At 42.2% G+C, this 17,724-nt stretch overlaps 1 protein-coding gene across 2 annotated transcripts in view; it reads right to left on the reverse strand.

Annotated features, from left to right (window-relative positions):
* The window catches only part of PBX3 (PBX homeobox 3), a 221,007-nt gene extending 209,070 nt beyond the window's left edge, over positions 1-11,937 (reverse strand). For both annotated transcript variants that reach the window (XM_055333674.1, XM_055333667.1), the window contains exons 1-2: positions 11,662-11,937; positions 10,626-10,699 (exon numbers count right to left, since the gene is read on the reverse strand). In XM_055333674.1, coding sequence (XP_055189649.1) covers positions 10,626-10,699; positions 11,662-11,861 — 274 coding nt within the window. In that variant the 5' untranslated portion in view covers positions 11,862-11,937. The remainder of the gene's footprint in view (positions 1-10,625; positions 10,700-11,661) is intronic.
* Between the last annotated feature and the right edge of the window lie 5,787 nt (positions 11,938-17,724).

A 17,724-nucleotide genomic window follows, 5' to 3' on the forward strand; every position in this document is an offset into this window, starting at 1 on the left:
GACTTGACCACATTTTTTTAAGATCAGGTTTTGCCATCTTCTTTGAATCATCAATTTCCACGGACTTTCCTGACCAGAGCTGAAAGAGATTCTGCCTCCACTTCTGGGGCAAGAAAAGCCTGGGTTGCCACTTGACTATGGGGCCATGGGCAAATTACTTAACCTCTGAGATGTTGATTTCCTCATCCACAAATTGACAATTAAAATACCTACCTTGGAGGGTTGCTGCAAGTGTAAGAGATATTATAACATCATCTACATTATATGAATTTTTCCCAAAAAGTATGTATCATGTTTTAAACTTCCAAGTGTAAATATTTTTTTTAATGGGCTTAAAACACTCAGCATGACACCTGACACACAGATTGTCCTCAGTACATGATAGTAGTTTTTTGTTATCATCATTAAATGAATAGAATCTTCTGGAGGGGAGAGAGAGCTCTGCCTTTCCACCCGGCTAAATTCAGCAAATTATAATTGCTTAAGGATGAATAGATTTAGAAATTCTATAGCTTGGCCATCAATTCTAACGTTTAAAATTGAAAAGGAAAACTTATAGGAGTAAACATCTTTTTTCTCACATTACAATGGTTGACAGCTGCTTTCTCAAATGGGAAAATGTACTTCTAAAATAATCTACTCACTGAATAACTGTCAGTTCAGTATAAACTTTAAACTCCTAATATTCAAATTAAAACAAAGCACACACAGAGTGTAGTTTAATTCTAGAAAACACTCTTACATATTTGGCCAGTATTAAGCCAGTATTTTGTAAAACATTAGAAATTTAAAAGTGACATAATAATCACAGTAACTAAAAAGCCATAATGATAATCAGTCAAAAAAAGAATTGGTTTAATATTAGAAATTATAACATTATTAGCTTGATTATACCAAAAGGAAGAAATGTTCCCTTCATTGAACACAGAATGTCATTTATCTAGGTAAATCAAAATCAGTTCATGTAATACATTAACAGAATAGAATTTAGGTTTATAGAGTCCATCATTTCATTTTCAGAGATTCCATTTCTATACGTGATCACAGTCAAAAGGTCAAGAACCAAGAAGTCAGTAAGTTCCTAAGGATATCCTCAATATCACATCACTCCTCTAACAAGTGGTGAACAAGAGGAAATTCAGCCACATCCAACACCCACATCCCACACACAGTTAAAAGAATTTCCTTCATTTTTTTTCCTCCACTGATTCCAACAAAGAAATATGAGAAAAACTGGAGGGTTCTCACTTATTTGAATAACAAGTGAAAATCTAAAAATATCTTCACTGCATGTTATTACCAACTGTATCACTGGGTTTTATAGTGACAGCCCTGTGCTATAATTTCTGGGAAAACCTCTACATAAAGCTCCATAAACCCAACCATTCCTGTAATGTATCGCCTTATCTAGCACACAATCATTTCAAACACAACTTTTCATGTTAGTATAATTTGTTGAAAAATAGTAATAAATACATCCATGAAGCCAGAGAAATCATTGCACAATCTATTGTAACTTGTTCTTACCAATACTGACAGTTAATCCTAAAGCGAAGATCCAATGTAAAAGAAAAATAAAATATTCCAATATGACTGGATTTAATTAAGGATATTCATTATACGCATACCCTTTAATGGACAAATGCTCCCGATCAACATTATAAATAATCTGGGCCAACTGCAGAGTAATGTCTGTGAACAATTATCACAAAACTATACATGGATAGCTGTCAGTTGGTGGAAGAGTTCTTGCTTTCATAATAAATATAAAATCAATTTCCTGTTCTAGTTCCTATCCCAAGTTGAAAATGATATATCTGACTATGAATTCCAACTACCTTCATCCTTAGTATGTATGTGTTGTTTTTTTTTTTTTTTGAGAAGTGTGGGCAAAAAGAAACTTATGAGACCACCTGAGTCAATTCTTCTTCATTTGAAGACACTAAGATAGTAAAAGTTTCTACATAACATCACATATAAGCTTGCCATTCCACTTACACATATATTTTTAAATGCATTGATTTCCCCCCATCAAATGTCAGTCAAGTATTTCTGGGGTCCCTCTCAGTAACTTCTCTATAAATTCCTATATGCAAGGCTCTTGTACATTTGAAAGCCTGTAAACACCTTTTAGGTAAAAAAATAATAATATGCAATTTCAAAAGCTTTTTGTTCCCATTTCAATCAAAAATAACTTCATGCGCTTTAAATGAAATTTTGCAAGTAATCAAAGACTAATGAGGATTCATTGATTTAACTAGTTCAGGGAGAAGGGAATGAGAATTTAAAGTAAGCAAGTTATTTCATTTAGAAGACCAGCTAATATGTAGGTACACTAAGTCCTCTTTACCGAGAAATGTAACCAGGACTTTTGTCTCAGGAGAGACTCTCATTGCCCTCTCTGTGTGCACATTCCTAACTCCCATTAACATTAACAGGCACCATACATGCACACGGAGGAGATGCCAGCCTTGGTAGCGTGTATGCATGGCAGCTGTGGTGACTAAATAATCCATATGGCTCTGAAGAGAAGTTATGGTTTACTAGGTCTAGAGTCACAGCCGCAGTAGTGGAATTCAGGCACTAGAACCAGGCCTCAGTATAAATGCTTTATCCAAACTCTCTCCTATCTAACCACAGCCTGGTAGCAGTTAGGGCAGGGTCTGGCAATTCTACTTCTAGCAATGGTTTATAGAGGTAAAACAAAGTTCCATGTTTAAGGAAATCTTAAATTCTTCATAGGCCCAGAGAAGTTCTGTCCTCCTCCCAGACCATTACTCCAATTCCAATATTCATTCATACATCTCCCCACAAAATATAGAAAATCACACAGTAGCTTTATAAAGAGAAAAATCAAAGGTCTGGCTTAAACCACGACAGTTAGCAAAATCAGAATCAAGTATAAAACTCACTTCAACATGAAAATTAAGAAATGCAGTGATCTTATGACAACACATACATGCTGAAATATAAATTCCACAGGTGTGTAAAATACAGAGTATAACCACTAATTCTAATTGTTCCTGCTTTTAGGTTTAAAGTCTCAGTCTTAGTGCTCATTTAATACAGTTTTCTAAAGCCCAAGGCAACAACTTACTCTTTTTTTCCCTACTCAAGAAAATATTCTTGTGAAGTTCAGTTTAGTGAAGACATTGCTGCACAAACACACACAAGTTTACACTCTGAAAAGAGGTGATAACAGTTTACAAGCCATGTTGTTGAAATTAGGCTTTAGGAAAAAAAAGACTAGACGAAACAAAATTCCTAGTATACTTTCATACAGAGAGATTACAATAAAAACTGCCTATTTGTATCTCCAATTAGGTCAATTAATATTCAGAAAAATTCTGTAACACCACATTTAAATAATCATAAGGTAGGGGGAAATATAGCAATGTTCTAGAAGCTTCTCTAGACCTTTCAATCAATTTTATTTATATGCAAAACCAAGAGAAACTCAAAAAAAAAAAAAAAAAAAACAAAGCTCCTCCTGATGCTAAAGCTCTCAATTTACTGACAGGCAAATGGCTTCATGCTGCCACTTAATCTCATTTCTTGCATAATGCCCTCTAATTAGCATATCAAAGTGAATTAATACTTCTAGGGCATTAGCAATGGGGAAATCTGCTCCAGGCTCACAATAGCAGTTAAGAGAGAGCCAAGAAATCCTCAAAAACACCACAAACCACTTTGCATTGCAAAACTGTTCAATTTATTTATCCTCTCTCTCTAAACACTTTTACCGCACACTGTTTTACTACTGTTCACCAAACAAAATGATAATTGCCAAAGTTACCAGCATCTGTAATGCCTGTTTAGAATCTTAATTTAGATTATGTTGCAGATAATTTCTATATACAACCATTTGTTCTATTATAAATGTTAATATGGAGAAGACAGTGGAAATGTTGACATTCTCAATTAGTTAATTTGAATTTGAAATAAAATTTTATGGTATTTTAAAATTTATGAATTTTTTAATGTAAAAAGCCACCTGCTGGACTCTGATGCCTATGAAATGTGCTTTGAAAACTGATGTATCACATAAAACAAAACACACAAAAAAAATCATTTTGCCGTAACATATGTTGAGTCTCCCAAATAATGGTTTAAACATCGTGAGGAATCATCACCATTAAAAGGATTACATTGTATTCCTCATTAATATGATCACACAAAAAGGGTTATTGTTCAAAATAGCTTAACATTTTTAAAGCAGTTAAACTCAAGAAAAAATACAAAACTTTTAACAATTATTTTTGTCCAAAATTAATTTTAATTGTCTTCAGTCCTAATCAGATACTATCATGTAGTCAATCCATTAAAAAAAAAAAAACCTATGCCAGTTCAACTTTACATTCTATCACACCAGTTTTTGCTTAAGAGATACGCTCCAATTTAGTACCAAAGCAAACTACCATTACCATCAAAAACTACAAACATATTATATTTATGGAATACATTGTTAAAAAAATAGAGATTCTGGTTACTATTCTACCTACAAAGGCAATAATTAGAATTAAGTTTGGAGATTACTGAAATTTATTTGAATATGTTCTGTGTCTGAGGAAGGCATAAAGAGATGCTTTATTTTTTCAGTGACTCGCTCAAGCATTGCTTATTAATTTATTTGCTAAATATAACAACACTATCACTTAGCTGTGATAGCAATTTGTTTGATTAACTTCTGTAACAGTGTAAGAAAATCTGATAGCCAGGTCTGGAAAACTTCCACCAACTTACACTACATAGTGATGTAAATTACTTCACTACCTACTCAAAAGACTCAAATGGCCTACTGAAGTAGAGCAAATGCTTGAAAAGGTCAACATGGGGGGGGGGCGCAAGCTTTGTTAGTCAGTTACTACCTAAATCATGCTGATCACACTGATAAATGGCTAAAACACAAGCCTGCTGAGAAAACAAATAAAACATTATTCTTACAGTGTCAATATTGAAATAAATACCTAAAGATGTCCACATGTACATGAATAGAGAAAATATAGTCTAAAATCTTCATTTAACTTTATGTGTTTGTGCTGATGTTTTAAGTATTTATTCTGAATAGATACCTCAAAGTTATGAGTATAAAATAAAATGACTGATTTAGGGTGTGGTTCATGAAATGCGGTTTCAATTCTTTATGACCATACTTCATATAACAGAACTTCATCCTGTACAATGCCACCATAAAATATCAAAATATAAATAATCCAAGTTAAACTTAAATCTGTCTTGGAAGAAGCCTTTCACAAAATTTATAAATTGAAATCTAGAAGTACAAGTGAAATTAATTAAAAGGGAAAGGATTATAGTATGAAAGACGTACACAGATATATTTTATGAAAGCCGGTGAAACACTACGCTCTTTAGGGCAAATCAGGGCTTCCTTTGCCATTGTATTAATACACTTCTGCTTAGGAATAAAATTATGTAAATTAATAAAATAACATAGTAAAGTCCCAAGCAAATGACCAAAACTACATAAATCTGTAATAAAATGAACTCCACTAAAACTGAGGCATGAAAGAATTACTTGCACAGATCAAGTTAGCACTGACAAGAGGTTCAATATATTTTTATTGGGAATTAAAAAAGAGAGTTGTAAGATATCCCCATATTTTTAAGATAATATAATACTTGATACTGTAGATCATGAAGTTCTAAACCAGTATGGTAGTAGGATTTTTTCTAGATATTCGATGAATATAATGCGTGTATTGTCTTAAAAAGATGAGAAAGGAAGAGTAAAAAAGTTAGAAAAACACCACCCTTTTACATCCTCCCTCAATACCTCCTTAAAAACTATAATGAGTTATACAAATCTATAAAAATTAAAAAGATTGATAAAAACATTCTTAAATTGTTTTAAGGAAAAATTTGTGATAAAGCAATATAATTTATGACACTTCTAAGATATACTGACTTTATACTTTTTCCTGTTTAGTTATTTAATATTTCCAATGTAAAAAAAAATGTAGCACGTCTAAAATTGATATGAAATTTTAAATGTTAAAAGTCCATTACAATTTGCTTCAAAATAATTTTGAAAGGGTAAGAGTTACAAAGAAAACAAGATTGGCCAAGTGTTGCTAACTGCTGAAAGTAGCAATTAGTTCATGGGAGTTTGAGTTTTTCTTAGCTCTACATGTTTTTTATGTTTCCAGTTGTCCATAAGAAAAAGTTTTTAAAAAACAGAAAATAAGTTCATTAAAACACAAAAATGAATCATGTGTGGAATGGTGCATTTGCTTTTAAAAGTCTAGGACAAATAATGATAACCATATTGGACATACTGCAAGAGCAACTTAAAAGAATATATGCAATATATACAATAGCATTTAGTCCCATACATAACAGTTTTCATCTTTCCTGTTAAATTTTCACTTTGTGAAATATTTGGTTTTTATACACTGGGAATTAAAGAATTACACGGCACTGTACAAAGAAAAAGAGCGAATTTAATATTGAAGAATAAAAAAAAGAAGACAGAAAAAAAGAAGACTCTAATGAGTTTCTAAGCCTGTAGGGTCAGAATTAAATAGAGGTGTTCACTGAGAGTACTGCTCTATCCCTCTGAAACCTCGTCATACTGATGGCACCAAAGATAAAAGATTTAATCATATATATCACATTCTAAATGCATACAAAAACTCATATAACAAGCTACATTCTTGATTCAGTTTTGATATCTAAAATTCCTATGACTTGTTTTTTGCTGGGGGGGGGCGGTTCCTTTAAAAGTAAAACATTTTTAATAGTCATTTCTTCTCCTTAAACATAAAAAATACTTCAACCAGCCCAACCAGCCAAGCAGGCCTTTCTCTTCCCCTGCGGACACCTCCTGCAGTAGAGAAGTTCATTAAGTTTTATGATCTTCCCAAGTCAGTCCTGCTTATAAGCCTCACAAAGGCCACAAATCTGGCAAACCATCATGTATGCCATTAGACATTACTAGTAAATGAATGCTATTTAGGGTTTGTGGTGGCAATAAATCAGAGTTTGGTTGGCAGCTATCAACATAGAGTATTTTAACCTACCATTTAGAAAGGAAAAGGTTGTGTTGTTTTTTTTTAAAATACAAAACATTTTTTTCACAGTATGATTCAGATTATATATGAAAATGTTGGATTTTTCATTAGAATCTTTTTAAGTGCATTTATTTCTCAAAAAGAACCATTTTCTTCATTTGAACTCTCATAAATAAAGGCTTTGGAAAGAAGGCAAATTTGTGAGGATAGACTATTTCACAAAGGAAAGTACTTCAACAATTAAGATTAAGGTGGCCAAAAAGATGCGAGGGAATGCACCAAAATAAGTATGTAGATGAGGAGACCCTGGAGAACCAGGGAATATTAAATAAGACAAAGATCGTAAAATATGGCTAAAAAAAGTCATCAAGGGGAAAATCTAAACATATCAACAACTACCTCGCTGGTTGCTTAGTTAGTTGAAAATAGACAAATTAAAAAAAAAATAGACAAATATGTTGATTTTAAAGCCTATAACTCTTTAGTTGCTTTCAAAATGCATAAATATTACAACTCAATGAAAGATGACATTTCTACCCAAAAATAATTGTACAATGAATTTTACAAAAGAATACATTTTCAAGAAATAGCAAGCATCTCATAGTAAAAGTATACTTTCCCTACCTCTGAACAAGAAAATAATATAATTGTGGTAGATTACCCATTTACCTGTCAGAAAGGAAAAATATCTTTTCATATGTGGTGGAAGAGAAAAAAGAGGTTTTACAAACTAAATCCCTCATGTGCATCATAACTGGCTGTGTTCACTGCCTGATCAGGAACCTCAAAAATCTACTGGCAGATCTATAAATACATGGAATTCTTTTTAAATGATTTTGTCTTATTTTAGGAAAAGCACAACTGAAATGACATTATCCCTTGAAGTGACAGTTTTTCCCCCCACCTCCCCACTAGTCAACCCCCTACCCCTCCATTATGCAGAATAGAGTCATCACATAATATTCCAGTTTCTGCTACAAATAGGTAAACTTTCTCTAGATTGCAGAGAAATAATCTCTGGGTGCTACATTATTAGATTAAATAAAATGATCTAAAGAAAAACCATTATGCAATATACATATATTCTACAATGATTATTTTATAAGTTCATGATGTTTCCAAAGCACAACTGTGGGAACAGATGTGGGGAGAAAGGGGGAGGCCTGGAATTTGCTGCCCCGCGTTCTTTGCCTTGGTAACACTAATGTCTACACAGATGTTTTATTTCAAATCAAGGATACAAGGTCCAGCGTCCCTGTCTCTTTCTAAGACTAGTTTTGGAGAATGAGGTGGAGCTATGGGTGGTGGGTAGAAAGGAGAGGAGAGAAAGAGCTTCACCCCCATCAATCATATGGTACTTAAATCCTGTCCCTCTCCAGCTTAGAGAGGCAGGCAGGAAGATGCCTCTACCCAGACAGCCGCATTTTACTCTTTGTCGGCTGTTGGCTTTTTACAAGAGATAACGTGCAAACTTGAATCTGCCGGCCAAAGCATAAAAAGAGGATCTAATTTATAAGTTATCACTGAAAGCCTCAGAAACAATTTTCAAAACACAAAAATTTCCTTTGTCAGCTACCTCTTCCTTTCTAAATAGCAAGAGCCCGACCAGAGCTCTCTCTGCCAGTAATCCCAGGGTCTAAAAAGACTTGTTTCTTTTTCGTAACTCACCTTTGACATGAGGCTGACTATACTTTCCTTTCAGAATAGTGTAACTAAGTCTTGTGCAAATAAGCAACTAGAGGACTTATGCCTCCTAATTGAATTCGGCCTGCTGCTAAGTGTCCAAATAAGAAAAGCAGTTTGCTGGGTTTGGTTCTCGAGCTGGCTAGGCCAAAACTTTAAAAAGGCAAAAAAATGAATACAAATAACGAGAAGGGGGTGATAGGAGAAGCATATCAATCTCCTCTCCCTAGTAATATAATGCAGTGTAAGTTGAATCAATCTTAATATTCACAACATAGTCAATACCCCAGTGCTTAGCTGTCAGCAGAAACTGAAGTGGAGCCCTGATAGCGAGAAAATCCTTGGACATTAAGCAACATAATTTACTGAGAATTGTACACTTTTAGGCTTCTAAACTAAGAATCTTCAAGATTTAATGTTTGATGTCTCATTTTATAGTCAGACAAAAATTATCTACCATTTTAAATCACAATGCTTCCTAAAGGTGGCTAAAAATCAACACAAAGTTAGTAATTTAAAATGCCTGTAGTTTTCAAAATGTAAAATGTTATCTTAAAAAGAATCACTCAGCATTTACAAACCATGAATGCTATGTGAATGAGAAGAAGAAAACTGTTCTTTAAAGATCTCAATATTTTCTATTAATTATGGTTTTAGTATACATTTTAATAGATAGCAATAACCCATCATCTTCTCTTGATTACTTTTAGAATTTGAATAGCATTGAGTGTGAAAAATCTACTTAAAAGGATGGCAATTCTCCTACCAACTAACAAGTATATTCAGTGTACTATCATTTGTACACTAGATTTAAACACAATGACATTTAATCTTTTAAATAGCATCACTTGGATATTGCTATATCCTGGACTTTAACTTTCTCTTCTCTGCCTCAACTTAAAAAACAGCAACTTTATAATACCATATAGCTACCACACACACACACACACACACACACACGCACACATGCACCCCAGACAAATCAACAGTAAAGCTTGTTTAATGCACTTGTTTGCCATAATACAGGGCAGATAATGCCAAATCCGAACTAAAGCACCTAAATTAAATTTCTAATTCCACTTGAGTTATCACCTCAAAACTAAAATACCTTTAATTTTAAAAAGTCTAACAAGAAAATTCAATTGAAATGAACTGTCAGAGATTCATGTTTTTGTAGTTTTTATTCCAACACTTCTGTCAAACCTGTCTTTCTCATATGTTCCCTGCACTAAACACTTCAAAAATTGTGTAACCTGCTGTGAACCTTTTTCTACTTTCTAAAATATATTAAACATGTTTACAATGTAATGGCTTCAAACATAAATTTTAATGAAAGTAATAGATGTAATACATTCTGTATGCCTAAACACATCATTACCCTTTCCTGCTTCTTAAAAGTAGCCTTTCCAACTAAAACCCTAACCCAGACATCCTACTGGAGTCTGTTCAATTGCATCTATCTGCGGAGCTGAAGCTTAGGGTGTCTAAGTAAAACAAAGTTAGGGGATGCTTCTCCCAGGGACTCGGTCCCTGGCATCCAGTCTCCCGTTGCTCCTTTTAAAAACTGACATACAAACAAGGCGAAAGGAGCGGGAGAAGGCGGCTGGCCCTGGGGGCGGCGGGGGGGGGGGGGGGGGGCGGGGGGGCCCTCCCTGCCTGCAGCCAGGGGCGGCCGCCTGGGGACAGCGACCCAGCCCCGTCCGCATCTACACTTCATTTTATACCAGGGGCGGAATTGAGAAATCGACTCCAGATTTATTGCAGTTTTTTCTCAAGACCAGGAGGTGGGAAGGAGAGAATGATCAAAGATGGCGGTGCCCAAAAGCAGCAGCTCTCAACTGGAGAGTGGAAGGAGTAGCTCTGACCCCACCTCGGGGGTCTCCAGGCCCACTGCGGGGCGCAGCCTCTTACCTGTTTTCTCTTTGATCTCACACAGGACGCTGAAGAGCGCAGGTTTCATTCTGTGACAGTTCAGAGCATGTTTCCTAAAAAACAAATCGCAAAATACAAAGGTATTAGCATCACCTATGGAATAATATGGCGCCTTCCTTTAAGTTAGACCCAAGATTTAATTCCGGCCCTCTATTTTGGAAGGCTCGCCTGGAACCAGGGCACGTCAACAGAAACTCAAGTTGACTAGTTAGCGAAAGCCCGCAAGCTCCGGCGGCTAAAGCTCCGGCCCGAACGAGGCGCGCGACCCATCTGTGCGGCAGGCAGCTGCCTCGGCGACCGCAGGGCGCGAACCCGAGCGGGGAGCCTCGACAGCGGGGCAGAGCACTGCGACCCGAGGGAGGGGAGGGGACGGCGCGGCGCGGAGGGGCCACCGCGTCCGCCCTCCGCAGGGGGAGCGGGCGCGGCGCCGGCGGCCGGCCGACCGCGGCCAGCGGGCGGTGACAGCTCGGCAAAGTTTGCGAGGCGGCCCTCCCTTCCCCGGGAACTTGGCCGCCCGCACCCGGACCCGCCAGGGAACCGCCCACCACCCCGCGCCCGCCGGGCTGGGGCGGCCGCCCGCACCGCGAGGTCGTCCGGCCGCCGAGGGAAGCCCGGCGCCGCGACTCCGGGCGGGAGGAGAAAGTTGCACTTCCCGCAAGCGCGGCCCGGGGCCCTCTCGGGGCAGCGTGCACGGGGTCCAGGCGGGAGGTTTGAATCCGTGGGAGGGGGCCGGGCTGCGAGAGGGCCGGACGGGGGAGGTGAGACAACCAGGAAATCCGCGGGCACCGCGTCCGTCCCGAGCCCCGAGCCCCGAGCCCCGAGCCCAACTTTGCCGACTCCCGCGCGCGTCGAGGGGTGCGGGCAAGGCCCCCGGAGGCCCGGGCTGGCGGCCGGTTTGTGGAGAAAGTTCCCGGCCCGGGGCTGAGGCCCCTGCCCCGGGCGCCACCCGGGGCCCCGACTCGGCCGCGGGCCCGGCTCCCGCACACACACAAAAGATGCTTAATGAGACACCAACTTTGCTTGCGCCTCGTCCAAGCTCTGGTCGGTGATGGTCATGATCTGGTGGAGGATGTCGCCGATGTCCTGCTTCCTGCCGTCGCCGTCCGCCCCTTCGTGGCCGTGCGGGGGAGGCGGTAGGGCCATGCCCCCCTGCACCGAGTGGCCGGCCAGGTTCACCCCGGCCAGAGTCTGCAGCATCCTGGATTGATCGTCCATCCCGCCGCGCGCGGGCGGGAGCGGGCGGCGGCGGCGGCTAAGGCGAAAGCTGAGGCGGCGGCGGCGGCGGCGGCGGCGGCGGCGGCGGCGGCGGCGGCGGCGGCGACGAGGGAGGAGAAGAAAGAGGGGGAGGGGGAGGGGGAGGCGGCCGCGCGCTCCCCGCCCGCGCGGGGAGGGGGCGGCCCGGCCGGCGGGGCTCGCGGCTGAGGCGGCGCGGACGGGCGCCCGGCTCCGGCTTCCGCCGCCGCGGAGGCTCAGGAGAAGCGCCGGGCGGAAGCGCCGGGCTCCGCGGCGGTGGCGGAGGCGGAGGCGGAGGCAGCGGCGCCCGCTGCCCTCACGCGGCCGCCGCGCCGCCTCCTCGCCGCCGCGCGCCCCGCCGGGCGGCCCCGCGCAACTTGCTCCTCAGAGCCCGCCGAGTTGCCGGGACGCCCGCCGCCCCTCTCGCCAGCCTGTGCACTCCCCTCCCTCGGCCGCCGCCGCCGCCGCCGCCGCCGCCGCCGCCGCCGCCGCCGCCTCGGCCGGGCGGGATCCGAGCCCCGGTGGCCCCGGGGGAGGGAGCGGCGGCGGCGGCGGGCGGCGGCGGAGGAGGAGGAGGCCGGCGGGCGGGCCGAGGGGAGCGAAGGGGGCGGAGGAGGAAAGTTTGGGAGCGGGCGGGCCGGCGCAGCGGGGCGCGGAGCCCAGTGGAGGGCCCCGGCGGGCCGCGCGCCGGGCGGACAGCAGATTGGTGGGGCGGGAGAAGTCGCCGCCGCCACTGCCGGAGCCGCGCACCCTGCCAGCAGCCGCCGCGAACCGGGCTCGAAGGCCGCTCGACTGAGGGATTGACAGGCTGCCAGTGCCACTCACTCACCGCGGCCCCGGCGCCGGGGGGAGGGGCGGGGGCGAAAGGGAGGGCGGGGAGCGCGCCGCACGCTCCGCCCCCGAGGGCGGCGCGCGCGCTCATTGGACCCTGCGCCTCCCGCCGCCGCCGCTGGCGCCTCCCCCGAGCCGCGGCCGGGCCTCTCGGGCCTCGGATCCCCAGCGCCCGGGAGCGCGCCGCGGTCTCCTCACGCCTGCGTGCGTCCTCGGCCCGCCAGACAAGCCGCCCCGGCCTGCACACGCTCTGCCCCCTCCCGGGCTCCTGGTCGCCGGTGTTCACAGTCACGGGTGCGAGGAGTTGTGTATGGGACACGGGGCAACTCGCTCCAAAGCCATCCATGTGCTCGCCCGCAGTGCCGCGAGCTTCACGCCTAGGGCAGCGCCCGGTACACTTTCCCGCTCTTCCCGTCAGGAGGTGGGCCCCTCGGGGTCCCGGCTGCCGTCCCAGGCCAATCGTATTGCGCTCGCAGCCGAACGGGGCGGGACAGAGGCAGGAAAGCGCTGTCCCAATTGGAGCATTCGAAATGTCCTGGGCAGAGGCGGGGAGGCCGCGACGGTGGTCCCGCCCCTCCCGGGATCACCACAGTGACCGAGAGGGCGCTGCTCCGGGTGGGCGCGGGCGCTCAGGCCTTGCGCTGTCGGTCCAGAGGTGACCGGGAAGAGCGGGAGCCCGTTGTTGCGCATGCTTCGGGTCTGCGTCTGCTTGGAGCGGATCTGAGCGCCATACCCTTTCCCCTGAAAGGGGAGCATTGGAAAATGTGGCTGTGGGAGGAGGGAAAGGGCCTGACGCCCAGCGCCAGTTCAAGCCTCACAACAGTTCACACGGTCTGCAATTCTTGATGATCCAGGGATTACTCCTTTGGCGGGGTTTGCCTTTAGCTGCCTCCAGATGGACCAAAGTTGCGAGAACGAGCTCTTTATTACAAAGATAAGTTTACCTTACGATAGACTGGATTTCACTTATCAACCTACCCCATCACCATGAGTCATTTAATGTTGGGGACCCCAGCTACAGATTTTCACATCCAAAACACCTTTTCTTACACTGTTCTCTGTCTGCAAATGACTAAAGACACATTATTTAGGGATCGAGACTTCCCGCTCTTGCGGTCACTTGAGCTTTCTTTTCTTTTCTTTTAAGATTTGTATTTATTTATTCATGAGAGATACAGAGAGAGGCAGAGACACAGGCAGAGGGAGAAGCAGGCTCCATGCACCGGGAGCCCGACGTGGGACTCGATCCAGGGTCTCCAGGATCACGCCCCGGGCCAAAGGCAGGCGCTAAACAGCTGCGCCACACGGGCTGCCCCTTGAGCTTTCTTTTAAACTCATTTCCCAAACAACTTCCACATGTCTCCATTTGAGATTCATGGAGCTCATCCTAGATGGGTCCTTTAGTTAGATGGTTCTGAAAAGTCTTGTTCCTTCCCTAAACTCAGAGGGCTGTCTTATCTGAAACCAAAAATAGGGGTATGAGATATGAAAAATGGCTCTTACTCTGCAGGGTTTAATGTAGGACAAGCAGTTCTTTACATGCCAGATGGATTCTTGGAATGAAGCAGGCTACTCGGTTCCAGGTTCTTTCCTTCATATGTTGTGTGTACTTTTAAATACTCCCCACTGCAAAGCTAATAGCTAACCTTACAGTTAGGCAAGCTAAAATCTTTACAAACTGCACAGCTGCTGGAGAGGGAGTTCCAAACAATCCATTCTGCTTACTTCCAAAGAAGCCCCCTCATGTTCATTAATATTCCCTGCTCTTCTATAGCCCATTCATATGTCAAGTTTCTGATTCTTCTTTCAAGCCCCCATTATGGGTTACTCATAGTCATCATTGGTTGGCCTTTCTGTTTATTCTTAACTTGTTTTTCAAAGCTGTTACCAAATCCTTCTACATTTTTGCATAAAGGAGTAAGAGTAAGCATCCAATCTTTCTCACAATTCTCTAATGCTGAAGATGTAAAACCACGGAATTCTATCAGAAAGACACCTTAAGCTCTAAATTCCTTCCATTTATAAAATTCACTGATCCTATGACTCACTCTCAGGCCACCTTCCTGCCCTTCTTCTAGGCTCATAATCTTGACTAATCAGTCATGAGGATGAAGCTAATTAGCAATGGGGATTTATGGTTATTTCTAGTCTGCTCCTAAACAATGAGTTATGTAAGCAAAGCAACATATATAAAAATGTAAATAAAATTAAAGAAACACTTAAGCAAATAAAGGCAATTGGGATCTATGGGCTATGTAAACAAACCGGAACATAAAAACATAAATTAGAATTAAGAAAACAGTTAAGCAAATGCCAGCAATTAGGAATAAAACAACTTGTTAAATGTCTAACACCCGCAGCTATTTTATGGCACACACCTCTAAACCCATGGTCATTCAGTGATGTGGAAATTTGATATCATAATTCTGCATTAAGTGATTAGGTTAGATTGACCTTCTGCTTGGGAGGCTTCTCTTTTTGTTATTATCAGTATGAGTTGCAGTTAAAGCCAGAGGGTCCTAGCAAGGATTCCCTCATAGGCTCATTGGCAGTCACCATTGATTTAAAGTGTAAATTCTTTTAGATTAGTTTCCAAGACCGAATAAACAGTGTCAATTAATTGCACATGTTCCAAGATCTCTTGTGCCTCTGCCAGTTTCTCATGTACGATGTTGCCTTCTCTGTTCAGCAATCTGAGCCACGTGGTTTGGTGCCTTCTATAATAGAATAGAACCTCCCTAAGTACCTGAATCCATCTTTGCTCTTTTTAAGGCAGTGATTATTAAAAAAAAAAAAAAAAAAGTCAAGGGAAATGTAAGTTACTCTTGGTGAGTGTACGTACATTCATGTAAAGTTAACAGTGATGGGACACCTGGGTGGCTCAGCGGTTGGGCACCTGCCTTCGGCTCTGGCCATGTGGTCCAGGGAACGGTATGGAGTCCCGCATCAGGCTCCCTGCAAGGAGCCCGCTCCTCCCTCTGCCTATATCTCTGCCTCTCTGTCTGTGTCTCTCATGAATAAATAAATCTTAAAAAAGGGGGAGGGGTCGGCAGCCCAGGTGGCTCAGGGGTTTAGCGCCGCCTTCAGCCCAGGGCGTGATCCTGGAGACCTGGGATAGAGTCCACATCGGGCTCTCTGCATGGAGCCTGCTTCTCTGTGTCTCTGCCTCTTTCTCTCTGTGTGTCTTTCATGAATAAATAAATAAAATATTTTTTAAAAAGTGACAAAATGGTGAAAAACAAGTAGAGGTTTTCTCATACCCATCCTTTTCCATAGGTTCATATTAATATCACCATTGCCTCTCTCATCAATGTGGTGATCATCAGAGCAGATGCCATTATCAAGCACTCTCTTAGAGTGGGACACTGTGCTCTGTGTTCCCCTTATTTCATCTTATTTCAGCCACAGCAGCACTATCTAGGTCAGGTTATTATTAAGCAAGGAAACAGAATGAAAGAGGGTAACGAACTGACACAAGACCACAAAGCCAGTAAGTGCTGGACCTTGGATTCAAATTTTGATCTGTGTGGCTGGCTGCGAAGTCCACCCTATAAAACATTGTGTGTGTATATATATATATACACATATGTATATATATATATATATATACACACATATATATATATGTTTTTTAATCAAGATTACTAAGTAAAAACCACAAAGCCTTAACAGGTGAACTGCAAATTAATGAAAATAAGTAATCAATACTTAATAAAAGAGGATAAACAACTCTTTTAGAGGAATCTGGGTTTCATGCCAATGGAGGAGAGAAATGAAGACCAAAGCCTAGCCAGGCCATTCTTCATGGCCACCTAGGACTTTGCCTTGCTGCCTGCCTTTCCTACCTAACCATGCCTACCTTACCTTTGCTGATCTTCATCTTCTCTAAACTCTCAGAACATATTGCCTAAAATGTGTAATTTACTACCCTACCAAATAGTCTTGTGTTGTTTGCTCTCAGTTCTCCTGTTTTCTCATCTAGATCATAAGCATGTTAAGGACAAGGTATTTCGAGGTGTGACTATAACATGATTGATTTGACTTAAAGAAACCAAAACAACAAAACTTGGACATCTAAGAAAGATGTCACTTTGGAGAAACTGACTAGATACTTACTTCCAAACATATTATTGCTCCATTCACTATAGAAATGACTCTTTAGAAGTGGTCTTTACAATTGCTAGCACATGTGAAATGTGACAAATCTTCATCTCCTGAGGATGTCTTTGAGCAACCGAAGAATCAGTGGGATAACAGTGCACCCTTTTATAATGAGGTCCTTAAATATTTATCAAAATACATAATTTCTGGAATGTTTGATAGAAAGCCCCAAATCTCTGTCCTTTCATCCCTCATAGCACCTGGTACAATACAGTTGAATGCACAGTAGGCACCCGAACCTGACACTGTCAGTTGCTTACCCACTTTCTTCCATGCTGATATAACTGTGATTTTATTCCAGTTGCAATGTGTTCAGTCTCAGTTAAGGACTAAGTCAACTATGAACATCCTATCCCCTGCTTTCTAAGCTTGTCAAGGCACAGGGACGACAGGATGATTTTTCTGATAAACATAAGGGCAGACACGGCTCTTCTCTCCTTCCTTCTGCCTCTTTCTTCCTTTGAATGTGATTTTGACTTGGGGCATAGTGGCAGCCACCTTGTGATAATGAGGGAACAATATGAGTTTGGTGGTTTATCTCTGTGATCTCTCTCCTCCAAACCCATAATCCCAGTCTAATCATGAGAAAAATATTAAACAAATTTCAATTGAGGGATGTTTTGCAAAATATCTGAGTAGTACTCCTGTCAAGATCACAAAAACAAAGAATATCTGATAAACCATCATAACCAAGAAGAGTCTAACTAGATAAAATGACTAAAAGTGACATCCTGGATTGGATTCTGGAACAGAAAAAGGGCAGTAGGTAACAACTAAGGAAATCTGGGTAAACTACAGACTTCAGTTAATAACAATGTATCGCTATTGTTTCAGTAATTGTAACAAATGCACC

This window comes from Nyctereutes procyonoides, unplaced genomic scaffold (genome assembly GCF_905146905.1).
Source record: "Nyctereutes procyonoides isolate TBG_1078 unplaced genomic scaffold, NYPRO_anot_genome, whole genome shotgun sequence".
NCBI lineage: Eukaryota > Metazoa > Chordata > Mammalia > Carnivora > Canidae > Nyctereutes > Nyctereutes procyonoides.